This window comes from Squalius cephalus (genome assembly GCF_949319135.1).
Source record: "Squalius cephalus genome assembly, chromosome: 24".
Taxonomy (NCBI): domain Eukaryota; kingdom Metazoa; phylum Chordata; class Actinopteri; order Cypriniformes; family Leuciscidae; genus Squalius; species Squalius cephalus.
In genome coordinates, this window is record NC_137145.1 from 1,503,115 (window position 1) to 1,527,874 (window position 24,760).

General features: G+C 38.8%; 1 protein-coding gene across 1 annotated transcript in view; it reads left to right on the forward strand.

Moving 5' to 3' along the window:
• Positions 1-24,760, forward strand: part of unc5cb (unc-5 netrin receptor Cb) — a 218,704-nt gene that overhangs the window by 108,986 nt on the left and 84,958 nt on the right. The window contains exon 3 of the mRNA XM_079860665.1: positions 9,222-9,365. Coding sequence (XP_079716791.1) covers positions 9,222-9,365 — 144 coding nt within the window. The remainder of the gene's footprint in view (positions 1-9,221; positions 9,366-24,760) is intronic.

Genomic DNA, 24,760 nt, shown 5'->3' on the forward strand with positions numbered 1-24,760 from the left:
ATGCCGGGCTCAAGCAGAGACGGGTAGTTATCAGTGCCAGCCACTCGGCTCCAGCCTGCTGTCCCCAAAATAAATAAAGAAAGACTTTTCTTACTGCGCAGCAGATCATTAGCTCACTGCAAATGGATTTCTCTGGAAGGCAATGGAGTCGCTTTGAGGAGAAACACCTACTCAAATGTTCTCCTATTGATCCGGCCTCTTAAACACTCATCCGCGCCTCTGAACTCACATTTACTGATGGGGTTTTCAGGATCGCATCTATTTATAGCGACTCGCGCGTTCAGCTGAATTATTCCGATGGGTGCCGGCCAGTTTTAATTCCGGCCCGTTCGGTTGGCGTGAGCTATTGCACTTAGGAATGACACGGGTGGAAGCAAGACGGATGGCAGTCGATTTGTTTCCTCCGAGCCGTGTGTTTTTCACCCGCCGTGTTTAATTACGTCGCTCGCCACACGAAACGGCCACCAGGAGTAAATGGGAACGCTCCAATTTCGTGCTTTTGCCATCAGTGTCAATCTCACTTATATTCAGCTTCTTCTTTTTTTCAAACATAAGGTTATAATAAGGCTTAAATATCAGGGATCGGGCATTTCGCTCACATTTGCAAATGAAAATAGATGTATGCGAACTGGATAATGTATTTAGGAGTGCGTGTGCAAATAATTTTCTTTTTAAAACAAAAACAAATTTAAGGTCATAAAAAGGATAAAATGTCATAAATGGTGTAACAAAAGTATTGATGTTTGTTTTTTGAGGTCTTAAATTTGGGGCCTGAAGTATGAAAGCTTGTTTTCACCATAGAATAAAACATTTGAAAAGATAATTCGACTTTTTTTCCTCACAATTGAGTAATATAGTCACAATTGCGAGTTATAAAGTCAGAATTGCAAGATATAAAGTTGCAGTTGTGTGTTATAAAGTCAGAATTGCGAGATATAAAGTCAGAATTGTGATATAAAGTCAGAATTGCGAGATATAAAGTCAGAATTGTGATATAAAGTCAGAATTGCGAGATATAAAGTTGCAGTTGTGTGTTATAAAGTCAGAATTGCGAGATATAAAGTCAGAATTGTGATATAAAGTCAGAATTGCGAGATATAAAGTCAGAATTGTGATATAAAGTCAGAATTGCGTGATATAAAGTTGCAATTGTGTGATATAAAGTCAGAATTGCGAGATATAAAGTTGCAATTGTGTGATATAAAGTCAGAATTGCGTGATATAAAGTTGCAATTGTGTGATATAAAGTCAGAATTGCGTGATATAGTTTCAATTGTGTGATATAAAGTCAGAATTGCGTGATATAAAGTCAGATTTGCGTGATATAAAGTTGCAATTGTGTGATATAAAGTCAGAATTGCGGGATATAAAGTCAGAATTTCAAAATATAAAGTTGCAATTGTGTGATATAAAGTCAGAATTGTGTGATATAAAGTCAGAATTGCGTGATATAAAGTCAGAATTGCGAGATATAAAGTTTCAATTGTGTGATATAAAGTCAGAATTGCGTGATATAAAGTTGCAATTGTGTGATATAAAGTCAGAATTGCGTGATATAGTTGCAATTGCGAGATATAAAGTCAGAATTGTGAGATATAAAGTCAGAATTGCGGGATATAAAGTCAGAATTTCAAAATATAAAGTTGCAATTGTGTTATAAAGTCAGAATTGTGTTATAAAGTTAGAATTGCGTGATATAAAGTCAGAATTGTGTGATATAAAGTTGCAATTGCGTGATATAAAGTCAGAATTGCGAGATATAAAGTCAGAATTGCGAGATATAAAGTCAGAATTGCGAGATATAAAGTTTCAATTGTGTGATATAAAGTCAGAATTTCGAAATATAAAGTTTCAATTGCGAGATATGAAGTCAGAATTGTGATATAAAGTTGCAATTGTGTGATATAAAGTCAGAATTGCGAGATATAAAGTCAGAATTTCGAAATATAAAGTTTCAATTGCGAGATATGAAGTCAGAATTGCGAGATATAAAGTCAGAATTGCGAGATATAAAGTCAGAATTGCGAGATATAAAGTCAGAATTGCGAGATATAAAGTCAGAATTGCGAGATATAAAGTCAGAATTGCGAGATATAAAGTCAGAATTGTGAGATATAAAGTCCGAATTGCGAGATATAAAGTCCGAATTGCGAGATATAAAGTCAGAATTGCGTGATATAAAGTCAGAATTGCGAGATATAAAGTCAGAATTGCGTGATATAAAGTCAGAATTGCGAGATATAAAGTCAGAATTGTGAGATATAAAGTCCGAATTGCGAGATATAAAGTCAGAATTGCGAGATATAAAGTCAGAATTGCGTGATATAAAGTTGCAATTGTGTGATATAAAGTCAGAATTGCAAAATATTAAGTTGTAATTTTGTGTTATAAAGTCAGAATTGCAAAATATAAAGTCACAATTGAGAAAAAAACATAAGAATTGTGATAAAAAGTCGCATCGAGTCGCACTGTTGTTTGTGCTGGTGAATTATGACAGTGTTTTCTGTATGTTCTCTGTATTCTTGCATGTTTTAGATGGTTGTCAGATGCATATTTTATGTTTGAGCAGCTGGAAGTAGTAGACATTTCAAAATAAGAGCCCTTGAGGATTGCAGGCTTGTCTATAATTAAATATCCTGCGTTATGCAGAACATTTATTCCGGTCCCTTTTTGCCAATGAGATGTCCCTCCCAATTATCCTGAATTAACCCTATTATTGGATATTTTGATTATTACCTGGCATTTAATTCAATGTTTAAGAAATTATCTTAAGAATTTAAAACAATTTCATTCATTTCAATTTCAACAATTATTAAATATATACAGTTTAAAGCTGTACTTTTTGTTTTCAACTAAAGTTAAATCATTTGGTTTGTAAGTGTCTCCGTATCCCTCCTCGTATATCCGTTGCACCCCTAAAGTTCTTTATGCGCTACATTTTTCATATTATAATCCGATGTGCTCCCTGGGAAAAAGGTAAACGTCAGTCTCATCTCTCAGTCCTGGCGTGTACACAGGCGAGCGCGGGGTGATGGAGGGCAGGTGAGCATCCTCTGGACTGGAGCATCACTGATGTTAATCTCCTGAGGCCAGCGACATTGATTGCTACAAAGCAGGCTAAGTTAATTATATGTCGCTACAGCGATGTAATGCACACCACAGACTTGAGTGATGACGTGAGGCGCTAATCGAGACACTCCCTTCTCCGTGATCCAACAGATCGATGAAGAAGAGCCCGTGATGAGGATGAGGATGAGGATGAGGATGATGATTATTGCACATCAATAATGCATCATGTCAAACAGGAGAAGACAGATCAGACATAATGTATGACAGGCAGGAAAATTATTTCACCATCATTTCTCCAGTAATAAGAGCGTGGCCACGTTCAGGAGGTCGCCGGTGAGCTGAACGCTCGGGAGTTATTGCAGCTTTAAAGGCAGCGATTTCGCTTAACTAGCCAATCATTTTGTTATGTTTAAGTGATGATTGAGAATCAGTATGATAGCTGATAAAATTGATACATTTAACTTATATTATATTTAAAATCTCTTTTTTAAAGGGGGGGTGAAATGCTCATTTTCACTCAATCTCCTGTTAATCTTGAGTACCTATAGAGTAATATTGCATCCTTCATATCTCCAAAAAGTCTTTTGTTTTATTACATTTTTAACAGAAAGATAGGCTGTACCGAGTCTTTCCGGAAAAAACCGAGCGGCTGGGGGCGGGCCGTGTGGGCGAAGCTTAGCTGTGCTAACGCGCCAAGCTAGTGACAACACACAGAGACATTTGTTCAACAAACAGTTTTACTCACCGTCCGGTTCCAACGCACGACCGCGAACCTTTATCATTGTGACTGCTCGATCCTTAAGCATTAGACGATCTGCAAATCCATAGATCTGGGCTTTGTTTATAAAACAATCATCTTCGAAATGCAGGGAACAACAGTCTTACACAACTCCGTTTATGCTCAGGAAAACAAACTCCATCCACGGGTTCCTTAACGCTGGGTTCTTTGGGAATCTGTGCAGGGTTGTCTTGCCCTGGCAACCAAAAACACACTTCTTTGGTGACATTGACTTCCCAAAAGCCGGGCAGGGCGCTTTGATGGCGAACTGCTTTCACTCTCTTGCTCTGGTCTACGAGTGCGCGCGCGGCCGCGATCTTACCGGAGAAGTGCCCTTAGGACCCATATAAGGAAATTCCGCCCTATCTTACGTAAGACAGAGCCATACTCGAAAAAAACTTTCCGAAACTTGTGACAAACCGGAAGGAGTATTTTTGGAACAAAAATACTCCTTCAAACGTACAACTTAGTTTTTGAAACTTTGTCCATGTTTAGCATGGGAATCCAACTCTTTACCAGTGTAAAAAACTCAGTATGCATGAAATAGCATTTCACCCCCCCTTTAAATATTTAACATCATATATTTATATTTAAAATTTGTTTTTAAATATAATTTAATAATTGACTTGAAATTTTGTTTTTACATATAATTGTATAAGTTATATTTAAAATCAAGTTTTATATGAATATAATATTCATTATTATATGAATTTTAAAAATGTATATATTATACAGTTAAATATATCACTTTATAATTTATATGTAATAATTATTAATTACTTAATAATGAATTTATATTTTTTATATTTCATAATGTTATAATTAATATTGTATTATTTATTATTTTTATTACATACTACTTACATTATTACATTAACACTGCTTCATCCAGATTATTTTAATATTATAATTTTTACAAATATTATAATGTACAGTAGAATTTTTTCTTTTTAACCCTTTTAAATCTTTGTTTGAAAAAAAAATTGTATTTTAAATATTATAAATAATAAAATATTATTTATTATACGCCTCAAAACAATGCAATGATTTACTTTTTAAAAGATGCGGATTTAATTAGTTAGGTACTTTTACACATTGATATTATTTCTCTGCTCTGTAGTTTTATATCGTAAATATTATATATAATAAAATATATTTATTATTGTCCTAATCATAACAATGCCATGATTAAAAAAAAATATATATATATATATATATAAAAAAAAGGTTTAATCAGTAGGTAATGCATCTGTAATCTTCACAGTGATTATTCCTCAGCTCTGTATGACGAGGGCTGAAGCTCCAGCATCACACAGCTTTAATTATTGATGCTCATAACGGCTCATAAACAAGGTCAATTGTGCTTGGGTCAGTGAGCAGGGTTGGGTTGGTAGAGGTGCCGTTCCCACGGGCTCGACCCGCAAATCAAACATGTCTCTCGCATCATGTGATCATTTCCAGGGAAGGCTTTGATGTCTCGCCCTCTTTTGTGTCACACATGAACATCTGAAATGAGAGTTTGCGAGTAGTTGAATAAATGCTAGATGACGGCCTCGGGAATAATTCAGTTGCAGATGAACGATGCGTTTCCAATAAAGCCATTCTGCATTGTAGCTTCCAATATAATGCATTTTTGATGTAAATATAATGCCAAGTTAGAGTCTTTGTTGGCTTTGGAGGACAGAAAAAATGTGTGAGAAATGTGAGCAGGCGAGCTGACTGTATTCAGCGCATTAAGAATGTAATTTCAGTGCCAGCGCTAGATTCCTAATGCTAATAAGCGGTAAATAACTCTTCCTGTGTTGGAGAGAGAATACAAGCCTGTTTGTGTTTCTACTGCATGTAACTGTATTTGATGGACAAAAACTGCTGTATTGTTTCAGATCTAGATTTAGTATAGAACATCAGTGTTTGCAACTCATTTTACTTTATTTCTGAGTTAAACTACATGAGTATGTACAGTATATTGAGTTGACTGAATGATGAAAAGTGTGTGTTCAACACCAGAATGGAGCCAGACCTGAATGGGATTTTACTACTAAACAGTGCTTATCTTACTATTTGACTGTTAGTTTTCATTATAACTAACAGCTTGTATGGCTTAAAGAAAGTCAGATAGATAGTCAAAAAAAAGTAAAGTAAAACATTTTATAAAATATAAATAAATATAATTTATAAAATATTAATATATTATATATATATATTTTTATATATGTAATGTATAATAAGTGTATATATACTGATTACATTTAAATATAAATTTAAATACACATAAATAAATATAGTTTTTTATATGTATATGATATATCTATATATCTATATTTTTTATTCTATATATTTTTTGTAAATAAAAATGTAAAATAAATATATATTTTTAAATATACATAAATATAGTTTTTATATGTATATAATATATGTATTTATTATATATATATATGTAGGTTTTATTTATTTTTTATTATATTTATTGCAATATATTTAATATAATGTAATTTTTTTCTTTGGAATAAAAGTTATATATTTTTTATATTTTATAGTAATTTATTATTTTATCATTATTTTACTATTATTTAAAAAAAATATTTATATTTGTTCTTTTTATAATTAAAATCTATTCAGTTTTATGAGCTTGTATATGAATTTGTACTTTTAAAAGTGGATTTGTCACACTGCAGGACCTTTTAACATGAACGAGTGAAGGGGAAAATATTAATTTAGTGTCTAATAATGTTTTTAGATTTTATAATTTATTTATTGTTTGTTATACATTAATGTATAGGTACACATGTATATTTCTCTTCTTCTATTTATGTCATTTTATCCTAATTAAAATAAAACCTTTTCATATCCAATGATATTTGCATTTTGCATGTCTAAAAACTGTCTTAGTTTATCTTTGTTGTGAGGGAGTTAACGGCACATGTGATTGTAAATGTCTGCAGATGAAGCAACAAGCAATTAGTATGTAGGAAAGCAGAGAAGCCACATTTGCATAGAGGATTACTGTGGCTTTATGGCTCAGGCTGCTGCCACTGGCAATGCAACCCAATCAGATCCTGTGCCCGAAACGACCCAGTCAGAACCTGTGCCCGAAAACGACCCAATCAGAAACGACCCAGTCAGAACGTTGGGCTCGACTCACACCGACACACACTCGCGTCTCCTCTTACACGCTCATCCAGAGACAGTGTTTAACGTTTCTGATTCGATTAGACGCTCTACATCTCTGTATCCTCACCATAAATGATGAAATATAGAAGGCTAAAGGCATAAATAATGAAGACATGGGTTGTAATGTAGCGTTTCGAGAAGAGAATCCGGGCTGAAGGCAAACGTTGGTTTGTTGAGCGGCCAGCGGCCAGATGAACAATAATCAGAGGAGTTTAGCAAACAGGATTCGGGCTGCCATGACGTTTCCAAAGACTCAAAACAGCTCAATCATCCTGGCAGTCGATCTGCTCTAACACAGATGAGCTCCACACTCGCAGTAAATCACTCCTCTCATGATGATCTCCACACCTCAGCGGCACGGGTTTATGACGTGTGCTGTTCTGTGACGGCACAAATTAAAGCATGTACCTGAAATTATAAGGAATGATCGAGATGGTACGAGAATGGAGAAATGACGATGCGCGGATGAATGTGGAGGTTATAGAAGCGAAGAATAAAATTTATTATAAAATATAAAATAATTATACAGATGCACGTTTTAGAGTGGCCTTTTACTGTGGCCAGCCTAAGGCACACCTGTGCAATAATCATGCTGTCTAATCAGCATCTTGATATGCCACACCTGTGAGGTGGATGGATTATCTCGGCAAAGGAGAAGTGCTCACTAACACAGATTTACACAGATTTGTGAACAATATTTGAGAGATATAGGCCTTTTGTGTACATAGAAAAAGATCTTTGAGTTCGGCTCATGAAAAATGGGGGCAAAAACAAAAGTGTTGCGTTTATAATTTTGTTCAGTGTATAATATATGATTATGATAAATATGAGCTAAACAGCCATTTATTACTCTGATTTTACCACGATTATGAGGTGTTAGGATGTGTGGTAAAATCACTAAGGCTTGACTATTGATCTAATTAAATAGTGGCAAATCAGTTCTGTTACTGAAACGTGATCTTGACAAACAGTCTTTCAGTCATTCCCTGTTTAAGTAGATAGAGCTGAAATAATGTGTGTGTATGTATATATATATATATATTAGGGCTGGGCAAAAAATATCGATTTCTCGATTTTAATCGATTCTCATTTTTACGAAACGATATCGATTCTTAAATCCCAAGAATCGATTAGTCATCCTGTTTTCAGTTGATGAATGAATGAATGGAACATTGTAGCACATCCCATCCAATAAATCACAATAATCTTTGTGCTTTGTTATTATTGATATGAAACAAAGTCTCAGATTTCAAATTACGTCCATTTTCTTACGAAATTCAAAAACATAATTACCGTTTTGTCGCTGTGGCGTGAGATCGCTCTGGCTCAGCTCTCGAGAAGCACATGATCCTCTCTTCCGCCTTAATAACACCAGTTACAGCGCGAGATGAACATGAATGAGCTTCTGAAAGTGTGTTAAAAGATAGAGAACAACTTATCAAAGTCCGTATCATGTGACATGGAGTCGCTCAATCAGTGTTTCAACCGTGGAAAGACGTCAGTAAATCAGCTTGTAAACAATGTCATGTAACGTCACATTTACCTCAGAAAAACCATATCCAGTGACCATAAACTCGTCAGTCAGCGAGAAGAATTAACTCTAGAGAGGAGCATTTTGTTAAATATATGCACCATATTACATATTCATTATAATGTTTAATGTTCTTCAATATTTAATGCATGTTTGAATAAATCTGGAAAGTTTTTTATGACAGCCACCATTTTAATTTTTATATAATTTCATATAACTTTATTATTATAAAAATAAATAAAAGTGTATTTTAAGTGTTTGTACACAAATCAGTGAATTCTTACCTTCAGTATTATAGTCGGCTAATGAAGCCTATAGGCTACAACTGACTCCCATAGTTTACCGCATTAGTGAAGAGATTTGTTTTCCTTGATAAAATTTGCCATGTATTGTACCTGATATCCAAAATAATCAATATTGAATCGAATCGAATCGAAATCTTGTGAATCGAAATCGAATCGAATTATGAAATTTGTGTCAATACCCAGCTCTAATATATATAAATATATATATATATATATATATATATATATATATATATATATATATATATATATATATATATATAGACACTTGAATTACAGCCAGAGGTCAAGAGTATGAGCGTTTGACTGCAGAACCTCGATGTCTCAGTGACTCTGTGTGTGTCTGTGTGTGTGTGTGTGTGTATAGGTTTGGTGGTTCGGGAGGCCAGTATCGAGATCACCCGTCAGCAAGTGGAGGAACTGTTCGGTCTGGAGGATTTCTGGTGTCAGTGTGTGGCCTGGAGCTCAGCGGGAACCACCAAGAGCCGGAAGGCCCACGTCCGCATCGCCTGTGAGTCCACACACACACACACACACACACACACACACACACACACACACACACACACACACACACACACACACACACACACTCTGACATAAACAGGAACTCATTCTGATGTTTCCTTTCGCTGAATTGTGTGACATTTACATTCTTGTGGTCATTTTCCCTGTTTAGTGTTACTAAACAAAAGCACGCATCTATAATCTCACCAATCACAGCGCTCGGTGTTTATAAACAGCTGCTGATCTCACTCTTTCCAACAATTCATCTGGCATCCTCATGCAGACTCCACCCTTTTCCTAAATAGTTTATATCCACGGGCAGAACCCGAGCTGGATGTCCTGTGTCTCACTATAGTCTCGATACGGTCGCTGTTGCAGACGCAGAGACACAGACACACCCGATACAGCGACGCCAGTGACTCTCTAACGACTCAGTGAATGTGATTTATTAAAGCAGGGATTCAGAAAGTTTTTTGTCAGCTAATATTAGCCCTTTGAGCTAATATTTTATTGAATTTTTTAGTATTTCATTTATTATTTTATATTATACATATATTATTATTTTTATTTTATTATTTTCAAAGTCAAAGGGGTTTAGAAAACCCTGGATCAGAATTTCCGAGCCTTTCTGTTTGTCACTTTCCAGCAGAGAGCCGTGGCAGAACGAGATCAAGCCTTTCTCAGCATAAAGAGACGCTGGGAGCAGATTCTGCTGTACTAACATGGCGCTCATTCTTAGTTTAGATGGAGGAGCTCTTCAGTGTGTGTGTGTGAATGAGAGATGCTCTTCGCTGTGTGAAATGACTCAGTCACGCTAGATGAACAGCGCAGGTGAGAACACACACCACTAATACATTATCTTATTGTTGTTCTCGGTGTCTGCAGTCGTCCAGCAGTGAACATCTCGACTCGTGCAGTGAGAGCTGTGTCAGTGCAATGTCTATACTCCTCTACTGTAATAATTCATCCACAATCTGCTGATCAGGATTATTCACAAACACTCTTTATTGCTCGGATTTGTCTGAAATAATTGCACATGCTTAAAATCATGTGGCCGCCACTTTAGACAGTGCAATAACCTGAAATGCAATGCAATAAAACGACAAGTCATAAATCACATCTTTTTTATCCTAACCAGCCATGACATGCAATAAGTGAAATCTCATTCTAAATCACGCTTACATTTTTTTTTTTACAATTAAAATCCACTTATTATAACATTTGTTAATCAGGTTATCTGGAAGACTAATTAGTTTAAATCAATGAATTCAGCAAGACTACTTCAGACCAATAAAGTGAATCTTTTGATTGATTCATTTAAAAAATGGGTTCATTTGTTTGTGAGTCACACTACACTGTTCATGCTGTTTGTTTATTATTGAGTGCAGTTATGCATTTAGCAGATTATTTTATCCAAAGCAACTTACAAAAGAGGAAAAAAAGCAATTTGTAAAAGAGTCAAAAATATTCGTAAAGCACAATGCCAGGTTTATTAGACAACTAGATTAGGAACTACATTAAAGTCGGCATGAAACGATAGTTGTGCTTGTCTTTTCTTCCCTATTGTGACGTATATCCGAGTGAAACGCTTCTTGATCAAGAACAAATGTGGGCGGGGCTTGATTTTGTCCGTGGGGAATTGATTGGATGGTTGTGTTTTGCTATTGGCTGATCTCATGTGAGTGACAGGTTCAGGTTGCCCCGCCCACATCATCAGAGAAGAGAAGAGATGCTGCGAGAGGAACTTATTCTGATTCAATTTATTCAAGTTACTCTGATAGTTACAGTCAGTCTGGTCTCAGGTCAGTGTTACCGCAGCACATTCTGCTTAAATCATTGTAACCTTTGATTCAAATCAAAATGAATCCCTATTCAAGTGTCCTGGCTTTGCTCCGCTGACCTCTCTCTCACACACACTCTCTCTTTCTCTCTCTCTCTCTCTCTCTCTCTCTTACACACTCTCCCCCTCTCTCTCTCTCTCTCTCTCTGGAGACTAATGGAAACACCAGTGATCATTTACCCTTTTCAGCATCTTGTATGTGACAGATGTTTTAATCAGGGCCTGAGTAACACTCCAGAGCGATAAATAAGCAGCGTTTTGTTGTTGTGGAACGGTGATCAATGGAAACGCCATAAAGTTCAGGAGCTGTAGACGGCTCTGCGCTCTCATTGAGGATATTAATTGCGAGTGTGATTTGTGAGTGTGTCGCGTCGCCACTTCCACCGTGAGTTATGAGGGGACGAGCTTCGATCTGGACACAGATGCTGTTAAACACGGACTCACACACAGCAGTGATTTACCTCAACACAACACACTCAACTAGACATATGACCAGAGAGAGAGAGGATAGCATACTACTGTACTGTACTACTCATACTTGTCCTGCTGGATGCTTTCTTTCACAAGTAGCTCGTGCATATGGATATTTGCATACTGTACATGGTATACTATATATGTTAGAGGTGTAACAATATATCGTATCACAATATATCGCAATACAATAATACAACAATATGTATCGTGGATGGTGATGGATAGTTAGGAAGTTTTAGTGTCAGTACTACATTAAACTACTATATATAATGTTGAATATAATGTGTAATAATGCACTGGGGGAATATTTGTGTCCTGATAATGCCAAATGTCTGATGTTACCAGTAAAAAGTGTCCTACATTATACATTATTTAAAATATATCTAATCAGTGACAGAGATCAAGAATATTCATCTAAAATAATTCTGTTTTCAGCTTCAGAATCATGAATATTGTTATTCTGGTGTCTCTATTGTTCATTGGGTTTCAGCACCAAGTCCATCATATTCATTTACACACACACAATGTAATATCAAATTTAGCATTTTAATCAACAGTACATTATTTTTTGTTAACCTTTTATCATATGTCTTGGAGTATCGCAATAATATGGTATCATGAGTTCAGTATCATGATATGTATGGAATCGTGACAATAGGTTATTCTTACACCTCTTATATATATATATGCTGCAATCATAGGCTTGACAGGCATTCTGAACACAGCGTCAGTGTCAGTGTGTGTAACGAGGGCTCGTTTGGTGGATTTGAGCACTAGATGCAGAGCTTCACTTTAGCAGAGGTGAGACGGGAGAATTCAACTATGTAAATGGCCCTTAATTCACTGGCTTGTGTAATTTAGCACAAGTAGCCAAAGACATGCAATTAATGTAATTGTTTTCATATGCGTCGACGTGTGCGGGCGCAGCTTGGCAGAGGAGGCTCATGGGAGCTGAGCTGTGCCCGCCGGGTTCAGCCGAACACAAGTGTGGTCGAGGTTGAGAGCTGATCTGGCCACGACTCTTTTAGTGTCTGAGAGAGGCCGTCATGATCTCAGCCAACACAAGCTGTGATGTATTCCCCCGAAGCCATTCTTCTGTCCGAAGCCAACAGGAGACGTTCTGCTGTGTGTTTCACACATCTCCAGTAAACTCTTCTCGTTTCAGTTTTATACAGTGGCAGGTCTCAAAGTAAACTCCACTTTGTACATTTTTGAAAGGAAATTTGGAAAAAGTACTATGTTGCTATGGTGATTTGGGTGGTTGCCAGGGTGTTGCTCAGGCGCTTACTAGGTGTTTGTGAGTTACATAATGAGTTTTAATGCATGTTAGGGGTTTGTTTAGATCCCTGTGAGCACTAGTAATTGTGATTTATTGACTTAACATATTTAGAATGTTTATTAGGCTTTATAAAATATTGAATGTTTTTCAGTATTGCAAGAAAACCTGAGTGATGCTTGCCTGTGCAAAACTCACTATTGTGTTGCCACGTCGTTGCTAAGCAGTTTCTAGGTTTTTTTTGAACTGTTTTATTTTACAGCAGTTGCTACAGTGTTCTGGGTGGTTGCTATGAGGTTACTAGGCTATTGTGGTTGGTTGCTATGGCGTTGCTAAGACGTTCAAAGCTTTTATCTGCCTGTTTTGTTGTCCAGAAGTTACTAGTGTTCTTAGTTGTTGCTATGGGGTTACTAGGCTATTGTGGGTGGTTGATATGGCGTTGCTAAGAAGTTTAAAGCTTTTTCCGCCTGTTTTGTTGTTTAAAAGTTGCTACAGTACAGTGTTCTGGGTGGTTGCTAGGGTACTGTGGGTGGTTGCTATGGCGTTGCTAAGAAGTTTAAAGCTTTTTTTCCACCTGTTTTGTTGTCCAGCAGTTGCTAGGGTGTTCTGGGTGGTTGCTGGGCGGTTTCATAGAGTCTCAAGTGAAAAGAGTCAGGTTTCCTAACTGTAGTAATACTGATGATTGACTTAATATATTAAATATAGTTTTAATTCAAGAATGCACTAAACTGATGAAAGTTGACGGTAAAGTTTTCTGTTTCAATATGAGCTGTTTTTAACTCTCCAGGTGAGCAAAAGAGACTTCTGTCTTTCAGAAGCTTTGAGGCCTTTGGTGAGATTCAGCTGAGTGTGAAATGCTTGTAATTTGTTTATTTTTTCTGTTATGCAGCCGAAGTTTCAATTAACGTTTGATGTGAGTTCTTGCACGTATCGAGACAGAAACGCCCGTGTTTCATCTATCGTCTCCAGCCTTGCATTAATTTATAATAAGCAGAAAGGTTGTGTACCGCTACATATCACAAATGGCATTGTAATGCATTTTGCCCATTAGAGGCGGTAATAAATTCAGCGTGTGTGTTTGCTCATTTCCACCATGTCCAGCTCTACCTTGCATTATTCACCACTCAGGTTTTGGCCCTGGAACGGCACAAAATATGGATCGCTTTTTGTCAAGAACCCCAAAGTGCTTTAAATCGGGCCGCTCAGTTCAACCACTATTGAGGATTAGTTCACTTCAGAATTCAAATTTCCTGATCATTTACTCACACACACGTCATCCAAGATGTTCATGTCTTTCTTTCTTCAGTCGAAAAGAAATGAAGGTTTCTGAGGAAAACGCTCCAGCATGTTCCTCCATATAGTGTCTTCAATGGGGTCCAACGGGTCGAAGGTCCAGATGTGAGTTTCAGTGCAGCTTCAAAGTCTCGACACGATCCAGCCGAGGAATAAGAGTCTGATCTAGACAAACCAGCGGACATTTTAGAACAAAATACACATTTATATACTTTAATATTTACAAATGGTCATCTTGCACTAGCTGTGATACGACACACATTACGTAATCACGTTGAAAGGATTTACTGATTTAAAAGTATATAAATGTGTATTTTGTTCTAAAATGTCCACTGGTTTGTCTAGATGAGACTCTTATTCCTCGGCTGGATCGTGTCGAGACTTTGAAGCTGCACTGAAACTCACATCTGGACCTTCGACCCGTTGGACCCCATTGAAGACACTATATGGAGAAAAACCCTGGAATGTTTTCCTCAGAAACCTTCATTTCTTTTCCACTGAAGAAAGAAAGACATGAACATCTCGGATGACGTGGAGGAGAGTAAATGATCAGGAAACTACTCCTTCAATGTGACAAACCCAGTGCGCTACACACCAGAGCAAGCCTTGAGGAGAAGCTTGATTCAAACTCGGAAACTATTCGGAGACAGATTGGACGAGAAAACTTTCCTCAGGACGTTTGCCAGGATGTAATGAGTCAGTAACAGGAACATGCGATTAGTGACTGAAAAACACAAGCTGCAGTGCCAGTGAGCTCATTTCAGACCCGAGCATCTTTACCTCTGCGCCTCGTTTTCGTTTAACGAGGTGCTCTCTTTCGCCTCTTCAGTGTGTAATGTTGCTGTTTGTGTCAGGTCACCTTCGTTTATACAGCGCTTTAACAATACAGATTGTTTTAAAAGCAGCTTTACAGTTATAATTGGAAATTAAAGTAACAGAGATTGTTTTGGCTTTACAGCAGCTCTAGAATAAAGTTATTATCCAGATAAAGTTAGTTTTGATTGATTCACTTGCGTCGCAATGATCATTAGTTATTAACTTAGAGGCCGCTAACACGACTGAAAACAGAAAACTTTTAATGCGTTCTGGATGTTCATTTGCACGATAACAGTGTTTGGGGCTCGAGAACACACACTTTGAAATAGGTTCCAATTTGCAAGTTTTGATTTTTCTTTTAAAACTTTAACATCTCTGTGTAAACTTTAAAAAATGTGAATCTGTGAAAAATGTGTGCATGAAAACGCTCCAGTTCTTCTCTATATCAGTGTCAGTGTTTCTGAACTCCTGAAACACCTCCATTGTAGTCTCGAGTTTCTTCCGGGAACGAACACGCCACAATATTCCTCATTATAATAATTCATGCGCAGAATAAAGGGGCGGGGCCTGGTTGAGTTAGTTAGTAGTGTGTTAAACTGGTGGTTATGGAAGGGGCGGGACTTTCCCAAACACACTCGAAGCTCTTGACCAATCACAACACACTGCTCCAGCCGACCAATCAGAGCACAGTGTGCTTTTCAGAAGGAGGGGCTTCATAGAGACAGGAAGTAAACAGAGCGTTACTGACAGACTGGGAAGAGAGGAGCCGCAACAATGGAGAATATGAGGAGAATAATCAACATTCACACAGGAAAACCTGTTCTAGTAGAGCCTGAACACAAGAAGGCCTCTTTGATTCATCAAGATAACACTGAGAGCGACTGCAGTGTTTACTACTAAAGAAGGCAGAAACCCAGTCTCTGAACTGGCGTGAGTGGCGGACTGATTTACAGTCCGTCGTCTCAAGCTCACGTGTGTCAGAACACAACACATTAATTGTGCCACGATTGTGTGTGTGTCGACCGGGCCTCGAGGGAAGGCCTGTAATGGAATGAAAACGCTGGTAATTGGACTGAGTTGTTTAGACTGCCAATCCCAGCGCCGAGCGGAGACTGACTCACGCTTTAAACCTCCAGTTATTACTGTAATGGCCCCCGATGCGCTCGCTGACGACACACACACACACACACACACACACACACACACACACACACACGTGGGCATGCAGCGCTCATGTCCGTGTGATAAAGCTGTTTCGGACACTTTTTGTCTAATGTGGAAACAGCATTGGGTGATATAACTAAAACAGATCTTTATTGTCTGGCCTTCTGATGTTATTCTGTGTTGTTTTTTTGTCATTTTATCCAAACAACCATTATAGTTTTAAAAAGTCGATTCAAAATGTTTAATTCAAGTAGAAAATGGTAAAATCTACTCTATATAAATTTACTCTACGTTATATATAATGAAACACTTTTTCCCATCATTTCATCCAAACAACTAAATGTTGCTTCAAAAAATAGATTGTAGATGCAAGTAATTAATCTTAGACTTATTTATTTGTTCTATGTAGAATAGTGTATATTCTGACTCAAATATAAGTTATTAAATATACGCTTCCTTTAGCCTGTTCAGTTCCACGTGATTTTGGAGTGATGCTAACGAATGTTTGAATACATCTTTGGTAACGATTCATTAAAACGGGCCGTTCAACAGAACCGATCCACATAAATGAATGCGTTCACAACTCTAACAGCGTTTCTGCTGGTTTACTGAGATTAAATTAAAACACTGTAATAATTCACAGTGCTGCTTAGCTTTATATCAGCAGCCGGACCACTGTAAATATGTCTCATAAATATTTGATTTGTCAAATTTACTACACTATTTAAAAAGCACTTTGAGCTAGAACATGTATGAAAGCTACTGTATATATACATACTGTGTGTGTGTGTGTGTGTGTGTGTGTGTGTGTGTGTCTCAGCTGACACTGTTGTTTAACATCACAGATGATGGGGTGTTTTGTCTTGAGAGCAAACGGTTTATTCTCTTCAGGTCGTTTGATGTGATTTGACGTGACGTTCATGCGGCGACTCTTCTGTCATTCCAGTCGTTGAATGTAATAAGTGATCAGAATAATGTTGTGTTTCTTCTAATATTTGCTGATATGAATAGACAGCCTCTCTCTGTGTGTGTGTGTGTGTGTGTGTGTGTGTGTGTGTGTGTGTGTGTGTGTGTGTGTGTGTGTGTGTGTGTGTGTGTGTGTGTGTGTGTGTGTGTGTGTGTTTGTGTAGTGTTTGCTAGTGTAGGTCATGTACACAGGCTGGCAATCCGAGTGTGTGTGTGTGTGTGTGTGTGTGTGTGTATGTGTGTTTGTGTAGTGTTTAGTACTGTAGGTCATGTACACAGGCTGGCAATCCGAGTGTGTGTGTGTGCCCTTGTTTATATTACATTGTGGGGACCAAATGTCCCCATAAGAATAGTAAAACCTGAGATCACCTACATTGTGGGTACCAGCCAGCGGTCCCCACTTTTCAAAAGGCTTATAAATCACACAGGATGAGTTGTTTTGAGAAAGTAAAAATGCAGAATGTTTCCTGTGATGGGCAGGTTTAGGGGCAGGGGCAGTGTGTGTGTGTGTGTGTGTGTGTGTGTGTGTGTGTGTGTGTGTGTGTGTGTGTGTGTGTGTGTGTGTGTGTGATGGGCAGGTTTAGGGGCAGGGGCAGTGTGTGTGTGTGTGTGTGTGTGTGTGTGTGTGTGTGATGGGCAGGTTTAGGGGCAGGGGCAGTGTGTGTGTGTGTGTGTGTGTGTGTGTGTGTGTGTGTGTGTGTGTGATGGGCAGGTTTAGGGGCAGGGGCAGTGTGTGTGTGTGTGTGTGTGTGTGTGTGTGTGTGTGTGATGGGCAGGTTTAGGGGCAGGGGCAGTGTAAGGGGACAGAATGTACAGTTTGTACGGTATAAAAACCATTACGTCTATGGAGAGTCCCCACAAAGATAGTGAACCAGACGTGTGTGTGTGTGTGTGTGTGTGTGTGTGTGTGTGTGTGTTTGTGTAGTGTTTAGTAGTGTAGGTCATGTACACAGGCTGGTGATCCGAGTGTGTGTGTGTGTGTGTGTGTGTGTGTGTGTTTGTGTAGTGTTTAGTAGTGTAGGTCATGTACACAGGCTGGTGATCCGAGTGTGTGTGTGTGTGTGTCCGTTAGGGCTGTCAAAATTGCTCAAAAATGACGTTAGAATATTCCCTCTAAAAAACACACGAATATTCGAACTATTCGAACATCTGGTTGCGCATTTTGTCAATGACGCGCATTACGTCAATAACAGGACAAATTAATACAAAGAGACACAACTACTAGTTTATTTAAGTTTAAACATTTTTGACAACGTATTACCTACACAAAAACAAGTAAATCTAATGGCCAAGACCGCAGACCTCACTCTCGCTCGCTCGCACTCGCAGGCACTCTCTCTCTCCCTCACGCTCATGCTGCGTTCACACCAAACGCAAATAGAGCATCTGGCGCGAGTGATTTCAATGTTAAGTCAATGTAAAGACGCGTTTACGCGCGTCTGGGTGTCTTGCGGCGCGGATGAGGCGTCACGCTCTCCGCGCGTCAATTTCGCTTCAGACTTTTGCGTTTGACGCGCAAATGGATTCAAAATGTTCAAGAGTCCAACTAGACGCGGTAGACGCGAATCCGGCATTGAACGCTCCGAGCGAGCTGTGCTGTGGTAAACATAGAACTTTTCCTTGACATGAAACGGTAAATAATCAAACCAGTGGAAGCCTGCAGTGCATGAAACTGCTGTATCTAACCTACATCATTCATGCAATATCTATTCAGTCAGTACAGTAGCCTACACTTCAGTAATGTTTCTGTTTAACGTTAACGGCTTCTTCCTGTGACCTGTCCCCACTCGCAAAGCAGACAGCCGCGCCTCTGCCACCGCGGGCGTTTTTACACATTCGAATATTAATTTTCACATTCGAAATTCTGTTTTTTAAAACTATTCGAATATATATTCGAATTTAGAATATTCGTTGACAGCCCTAGTGTCCGTGGACTTTGCATTGGGGGGGATTTCTAAAAACAGGGGCCAAACAGCAGCGATGAACTGCTCAATCTCAGCAACCACAGGAAGCATTCATGTTCATGTTCATGTTCATGTTCATGTTCATGTTCATGTTCATGTTCATGTTCATGTTCATGTTCATGTTTATGTTTATGTTTATGTGGAGAAGGCGATGTTTCCTGAACCCTTAGAACTGTATAATCCATAACAATTTGTTTTAATCTGTTGGATTATTAAAAAAATTTGATTCCTAATGAAATTTGACTCAAATAATGTGGAATCAAATAAAGTATATAACGTGGGTGTGTGTATGTGTGTGTGAGAGAGAGAGAGAGAGAGTGTGTGTGTGCTGTTGGCAGTCTCTCTCTGTTTTGACCTTGGTGTGTTGTGAGACCCGCAGGGCAGCTTCTGTCTCTGATTTCGACAAACCCGCGACCTTCATCTCCCGTCTCACTCAGTGCCGTCTCACTGAACGCTTCTCTTCAATGACGAACTTCGGCCTTCAGGAGGACCGACCTGATGATGATGCGCTCTCGAGACGATCTCAACGCCGCCTGACCTCACATCACACGCATGAGGGCCTGAATTTCATTTCGGAAAACTTTTCAACATCTTTCTTTTAAAAATAATGTTCAGTCAAACCAAAAGTTATTCAGACACCAGATATAATTTTTTATATTTTTGTGTGTGCAGGACACTATAGTTCATTTCTGTAAGTGAGGAGAACAAGATAAAGTAAACTGTGACATATTATACCCAAATATTCTTCATACAGTGACTACCAGTGACATTTATCAAAATTTGGGAGCAAAAATGATTCGACACTTTGAGCTGATCATGTTTTGCTGAAGTGTGTTTTCTTTAATTGCTAATGCTCTTTTTACACACAGACTGAACACAATGAAGCATTGCTTGGTGATTGGTTGAGCTAAACTGGTATTATCTAATTGTGTAGTTAAATTTAACAGCTGACAGATATTCAACATAATTCATGTGTGAGACAGTCTAACAGAAGGACGGACAAAACCAGTCAAATATCAACTGAGTTCTGCTCATATTTTATTACCATTTTCTAAACTATAGCCAATAAACTGTGATGATGTGAGAGATGTTGAAGGTGTGTGGTTTGACTGTATATAGCAGCCCTGTGTGCAACAATAATTCATATTTAAAAGCACAGAAGAGCTTCGGCAGCCTGTACACTACCAAACTTCCCATGATTCCCTGTACCGAGAGCACAAACACCCGTTTCAGAGCTTCTGCTTGAAACAGCAACCCAACTTGTTTATCATAAAGAACACACTGTACGCCAGTTTCTGTCCAACACAACTATAACACTCTGTTAACAACCACTGGCTCAGTTTCATAAGCGTTATTATAATCCATCCATCAAATATGTATGAAACGTTTCTTTTATCCTCACTGCATTGATTCCAGCAAACACGTCTCCTGTTACTGCTAGTTTGGGTCTTTGATTCGGCGCCGCAGGTCCAAATTTAAGCAAATTCTCTTTTGTTTGTGAGTTGAGAGAAATATGATCTCAAAAACAGGCCAATTAACCCAAAATACGATATTTACTGTGAAGATGAATCCTATTTTTATCTATTAAGCTTTTTTACGATATGGTATTATTGTGTTCACGAGTTTCTCAGTCTCAATACTGTAATACATTCATATGTTTTTCTCATTAGTATTTCTTTACTGTTTTTTTTTTTTTTTGTTACAGTAAATAATTGCTAATAATTCTATTCTAATTAACATAAATCACATTGCAGCAAATATTACCATGATGTATATGAATTTGCTCAACTGTCATGAATATAATGTCTTGGTGGATCTAAAACAGGCTCGAGTTTCATGGTGACAAATGTAAATTATTTTACCCGAAGCGCAGAGAGAGAGTGATGCAAGCTGAAGTGGTTCTTGACGTGTGCTGTGAGATTCACCCAGATATGAGGTGTGTGTGTGTGTGTGTGTGTGTGTGTAACGCCCTGCTCAGTTCGACCGCTGCTGGTGAATGTCTGTATTAGATCCTGTATCCCAGAGTTCCTGGAGTTACAGAGTCTTACTGCAGGATCCTCACTGATACTCCTACTGGACTGTGTGTGTGTGTGTGAGAGAGAGAGAGAGAGAGAGAGAGAGAGAGAGAGTGAGTGTATAAGTGAGTGTGAGTGAGTGAGTGAGTATCTCTGTGTGTGTGTGTGTGTGTGTGTGTGTGTGTACGTGAGAGTATCTCTGTGTGTGTGTGTGTGTGTGAGAGAGAGAGAGAGAGAGAGAGAGTGTGTCAGAGAGAGAGACAGAGACAGAGAATGTGTGTGTGTGTGAGATAGAAAGAGAGAGAGAGTGTGTGTGTGTGTGTGTGTGTGTGTGTGTGTGTGTGTGTGTGTGTGTGTGTGTGTGTGTGTGTCTGTGTGTGTGTGTGTGTGTGTGTGTGTGTGTGTGTGTGTGTCTGTGTGTGTGAGTGAGTGAGTGAGTGAGAGTGTGTGAGAGAGAGAGAGAGAGAGATTGTATCTCTGTGTGTGTGTGTGTGTGTGTGTGTGTGTGTGTGTGTGTGTGTGTGTGTGTGTGTGAGTGAGTGTATCTGCGTGAGAGTATCTGTGTGTGTGTGTGTGTGTGTGTGTGTGTGAGACTATCTCTGTGTGTTGTACCAACCTGAAAATTTGAGCTAAAGAGAATTTTTGAAAAATCAGATTTTAATGAGAAAAAAAATATATGAACACATACTTTTGAAATTTGAAACTCTCTCTGTATTTTCCCACACTATAGTGTGAGCTGTCCTAAATCTGTTTCCTGCACAGAGAGCGTGACCAGGACGGCTGCTGACTGACTTCCCTTAAATGGGATTTTACTTGATTGTCATTTTCTCTTCAGGTTCGGTGTTGTTGATCTCTTTGGAGAGAGCAGACGCCACACACACTCTACACTCGACTCCTCCAGCGGAATATAATATATGTGTAATGGAGACACACTCCTGATCTCACCTCTTCCAGCGCGTGTGGGAACGCAGGGAAATATTGGATTTTTATTAGAGTAGCAGTGAAATCTCTCCTCCTCTGTGGCCCTCGTGGACAGGCGTAGAGGAGATAGACTGAGATGGAGGGAGTGTGTGATGGAGGAGGCCCAGAGGAGTGTGTGGGATCGGCTCATCCATCACTGTCAGCAAGGGAGAAGCGTGCGCGAGTACAACCGGCCGACAGGAGCTGTCAATCATTCCTGCAGCTCCGCCCTCTTCTCATTCGCTGACATAGATGTGACAAAGTCATCTAGATTTGTTAAGAGTCCAAGAAACAAGAACTTGACTAACAGTGACATGACCTAGACAGAAATTATGAAAATCATAAGCACAATATTGCGCATGCAAACCATTTTGGGGGGGGGGTGTCTCTGCATTTTGAATGCGTGTTTGAAACAATTTTGGGGGGGGGGGGGGGGGTGTCTCTGCATTTTGAATGCGTGTTTGAAACAATTTTGGGGGGGGGGGGGGGGGTGTCTCTGCATTTTGAATGCGTGTTTGAAACAATTTTGTATATAGACCATAGACTGTAAATAAATATGTTCGTAGTGTGTGTGACATCACCCGTAGTGAGCGTTTCTGAAGCCCAAAGTGGGCGGAGCCGGCCGGCGCCATCTTGGCCGCGTGTCACTCCCGGATAAACGACAATGGGCGAGGCGGATTAGCTGAGGTGACGTGACGCTAACACACAGCAGACAAACGGCTAGTAGCGACATCAGCTGCAATCCACCTGTCACTCAAGTGGCCACGCCCCTAATTATGCAGAACTTTAAGGCTTAATATAATTTAAACTGATGTGTTATAAAAAAAATAGCCCCCTCACAGTCGTCATGAAGGGCAAAATTAGCTTTATAGATCAAAACAACTGTTTGTACCAGGCAGTTTTTTTCTGCTGTAAAGTTGGCCATTTTAACATGGGGGTTTATGGGATTGACAGCCTGTCTCTAGTGGCCAGTGGATGAACTGCAGTTTAAGTCTCTTCAGTGTTGGATTCAAGAGAGACTGGAAGGTTGCGACTTTGTTTGGACTTTCGTAATATGCCTGTCCAAACTCATGCTTTCTAGGTAAGGAGCTGACTAGGCGTTGAGACAGCCCATGTGTAGCACTACTAGCTAATAGAGGGTATGTGTGTGACGTCACGTGACTGCGGTTACACACACTGAGTGGCAGAAACTCTGTGTGACAGCATTTGTTTTCAGTGTGAATGCCACGAAAAACACACGAAACGCATCTAAAACGGGAAAGAGCTTTGAGATTGACTGTATAAATAGATTTGACCAGAAATCTGAGGTATATTTTTACAGACTGATGAAAGATACAGAACAGAGAAGCAAATAAATCACTGTGATTCACAGAAACAACTGATCCAGGCAGAGAAAGCTGGATTTACAGTTTTCATTTTGTCTCAATATTCTGAATTTAGGGGTAAAATCACACCATATATATTGTATTGTATTGACAACTCATCAATTAAATATTTACCATCGTATATTCTGCATAATTGGACGTTTTTAAATAAATACTGACAAAAAACTACACCAGTTTTAGTGCTGAACGATATGACAATAGATATATATGTAAGGGATAATGTAGAGCGAGGTGGTTGTTATAGCGAATACACCCTATATATCCGACTATACCCGACTGTATTCGCTATAACAACCGCCTCGCTCTACATTATCCCGCTTATTATATGGCTACCCACCAAATAAATCAATAATTTGACACAAAGTATTGATTTAAAAAGGAGTTTATTGATTTAAAAAGATTGTATTGCTTCCGCTAAAGAAAATAGTCCGTTCCGTCTCTACGGTTAGAATCCTGCGTCCATAGCAACGCTCTGTTCTCCATGGCAACGGTGTGTTATACTTAGCAGCGTCTGTTATCAAGAAACAACACACCGCATTCTACATTAGAGTTCAACCAAGCCATGTAATAAATATGATATACGTGATCACATGGATTTAGACCTATATTGTGTTTATATAAAGCGTTCACAGGAAAATGTGCTTTATGTATTTCCCCGGCGTTGAAATCAGGCTCATATAAATGTCAGGAAACACGATTCCTGCTTAATGTCAATATCCATGATCACTGGATCTGTGGTAAGTTGTAAGGAACACTATATCGAGTCCAACCTTTAGTTTAAACTGATAATCGTGTGTTTTACTGGCGTTTTCTCAGTTTCCTCTATTAACTCCAGTCACTCCGCAGCTCTTCTGCCACTCAGTCCGGCTGAGCGAGTGTGTTCCCGCGGGAAAGTGACGTCAGTGCATAACCACTATAGGAGGAATCATTGAGCCGAGTGTGTATCTGTGTGTATGATGTTTCTTTCACTCACACAGAAATGAGTCTGAACCCATTTGTCTTCATGACACCGTTTTCCCTTCATGAACCGATGATAAATGTGTAAATGACAGTGACGGCAGATAAGCAGGAAATATGGTGTGGAAAATCCTCTGATCCACACGCTCTCAATGAAACTGCTGTAAGAAAGCCTGATGTACAACACTGAGAGTTGTGTAAAGTCAGTGTTAAGCCGTCTAATCGCATTAATATTCAGGTTGAAGCACAAAACTCATTACAGCACTTGTGAAAGCGCTGGCCATCAGCA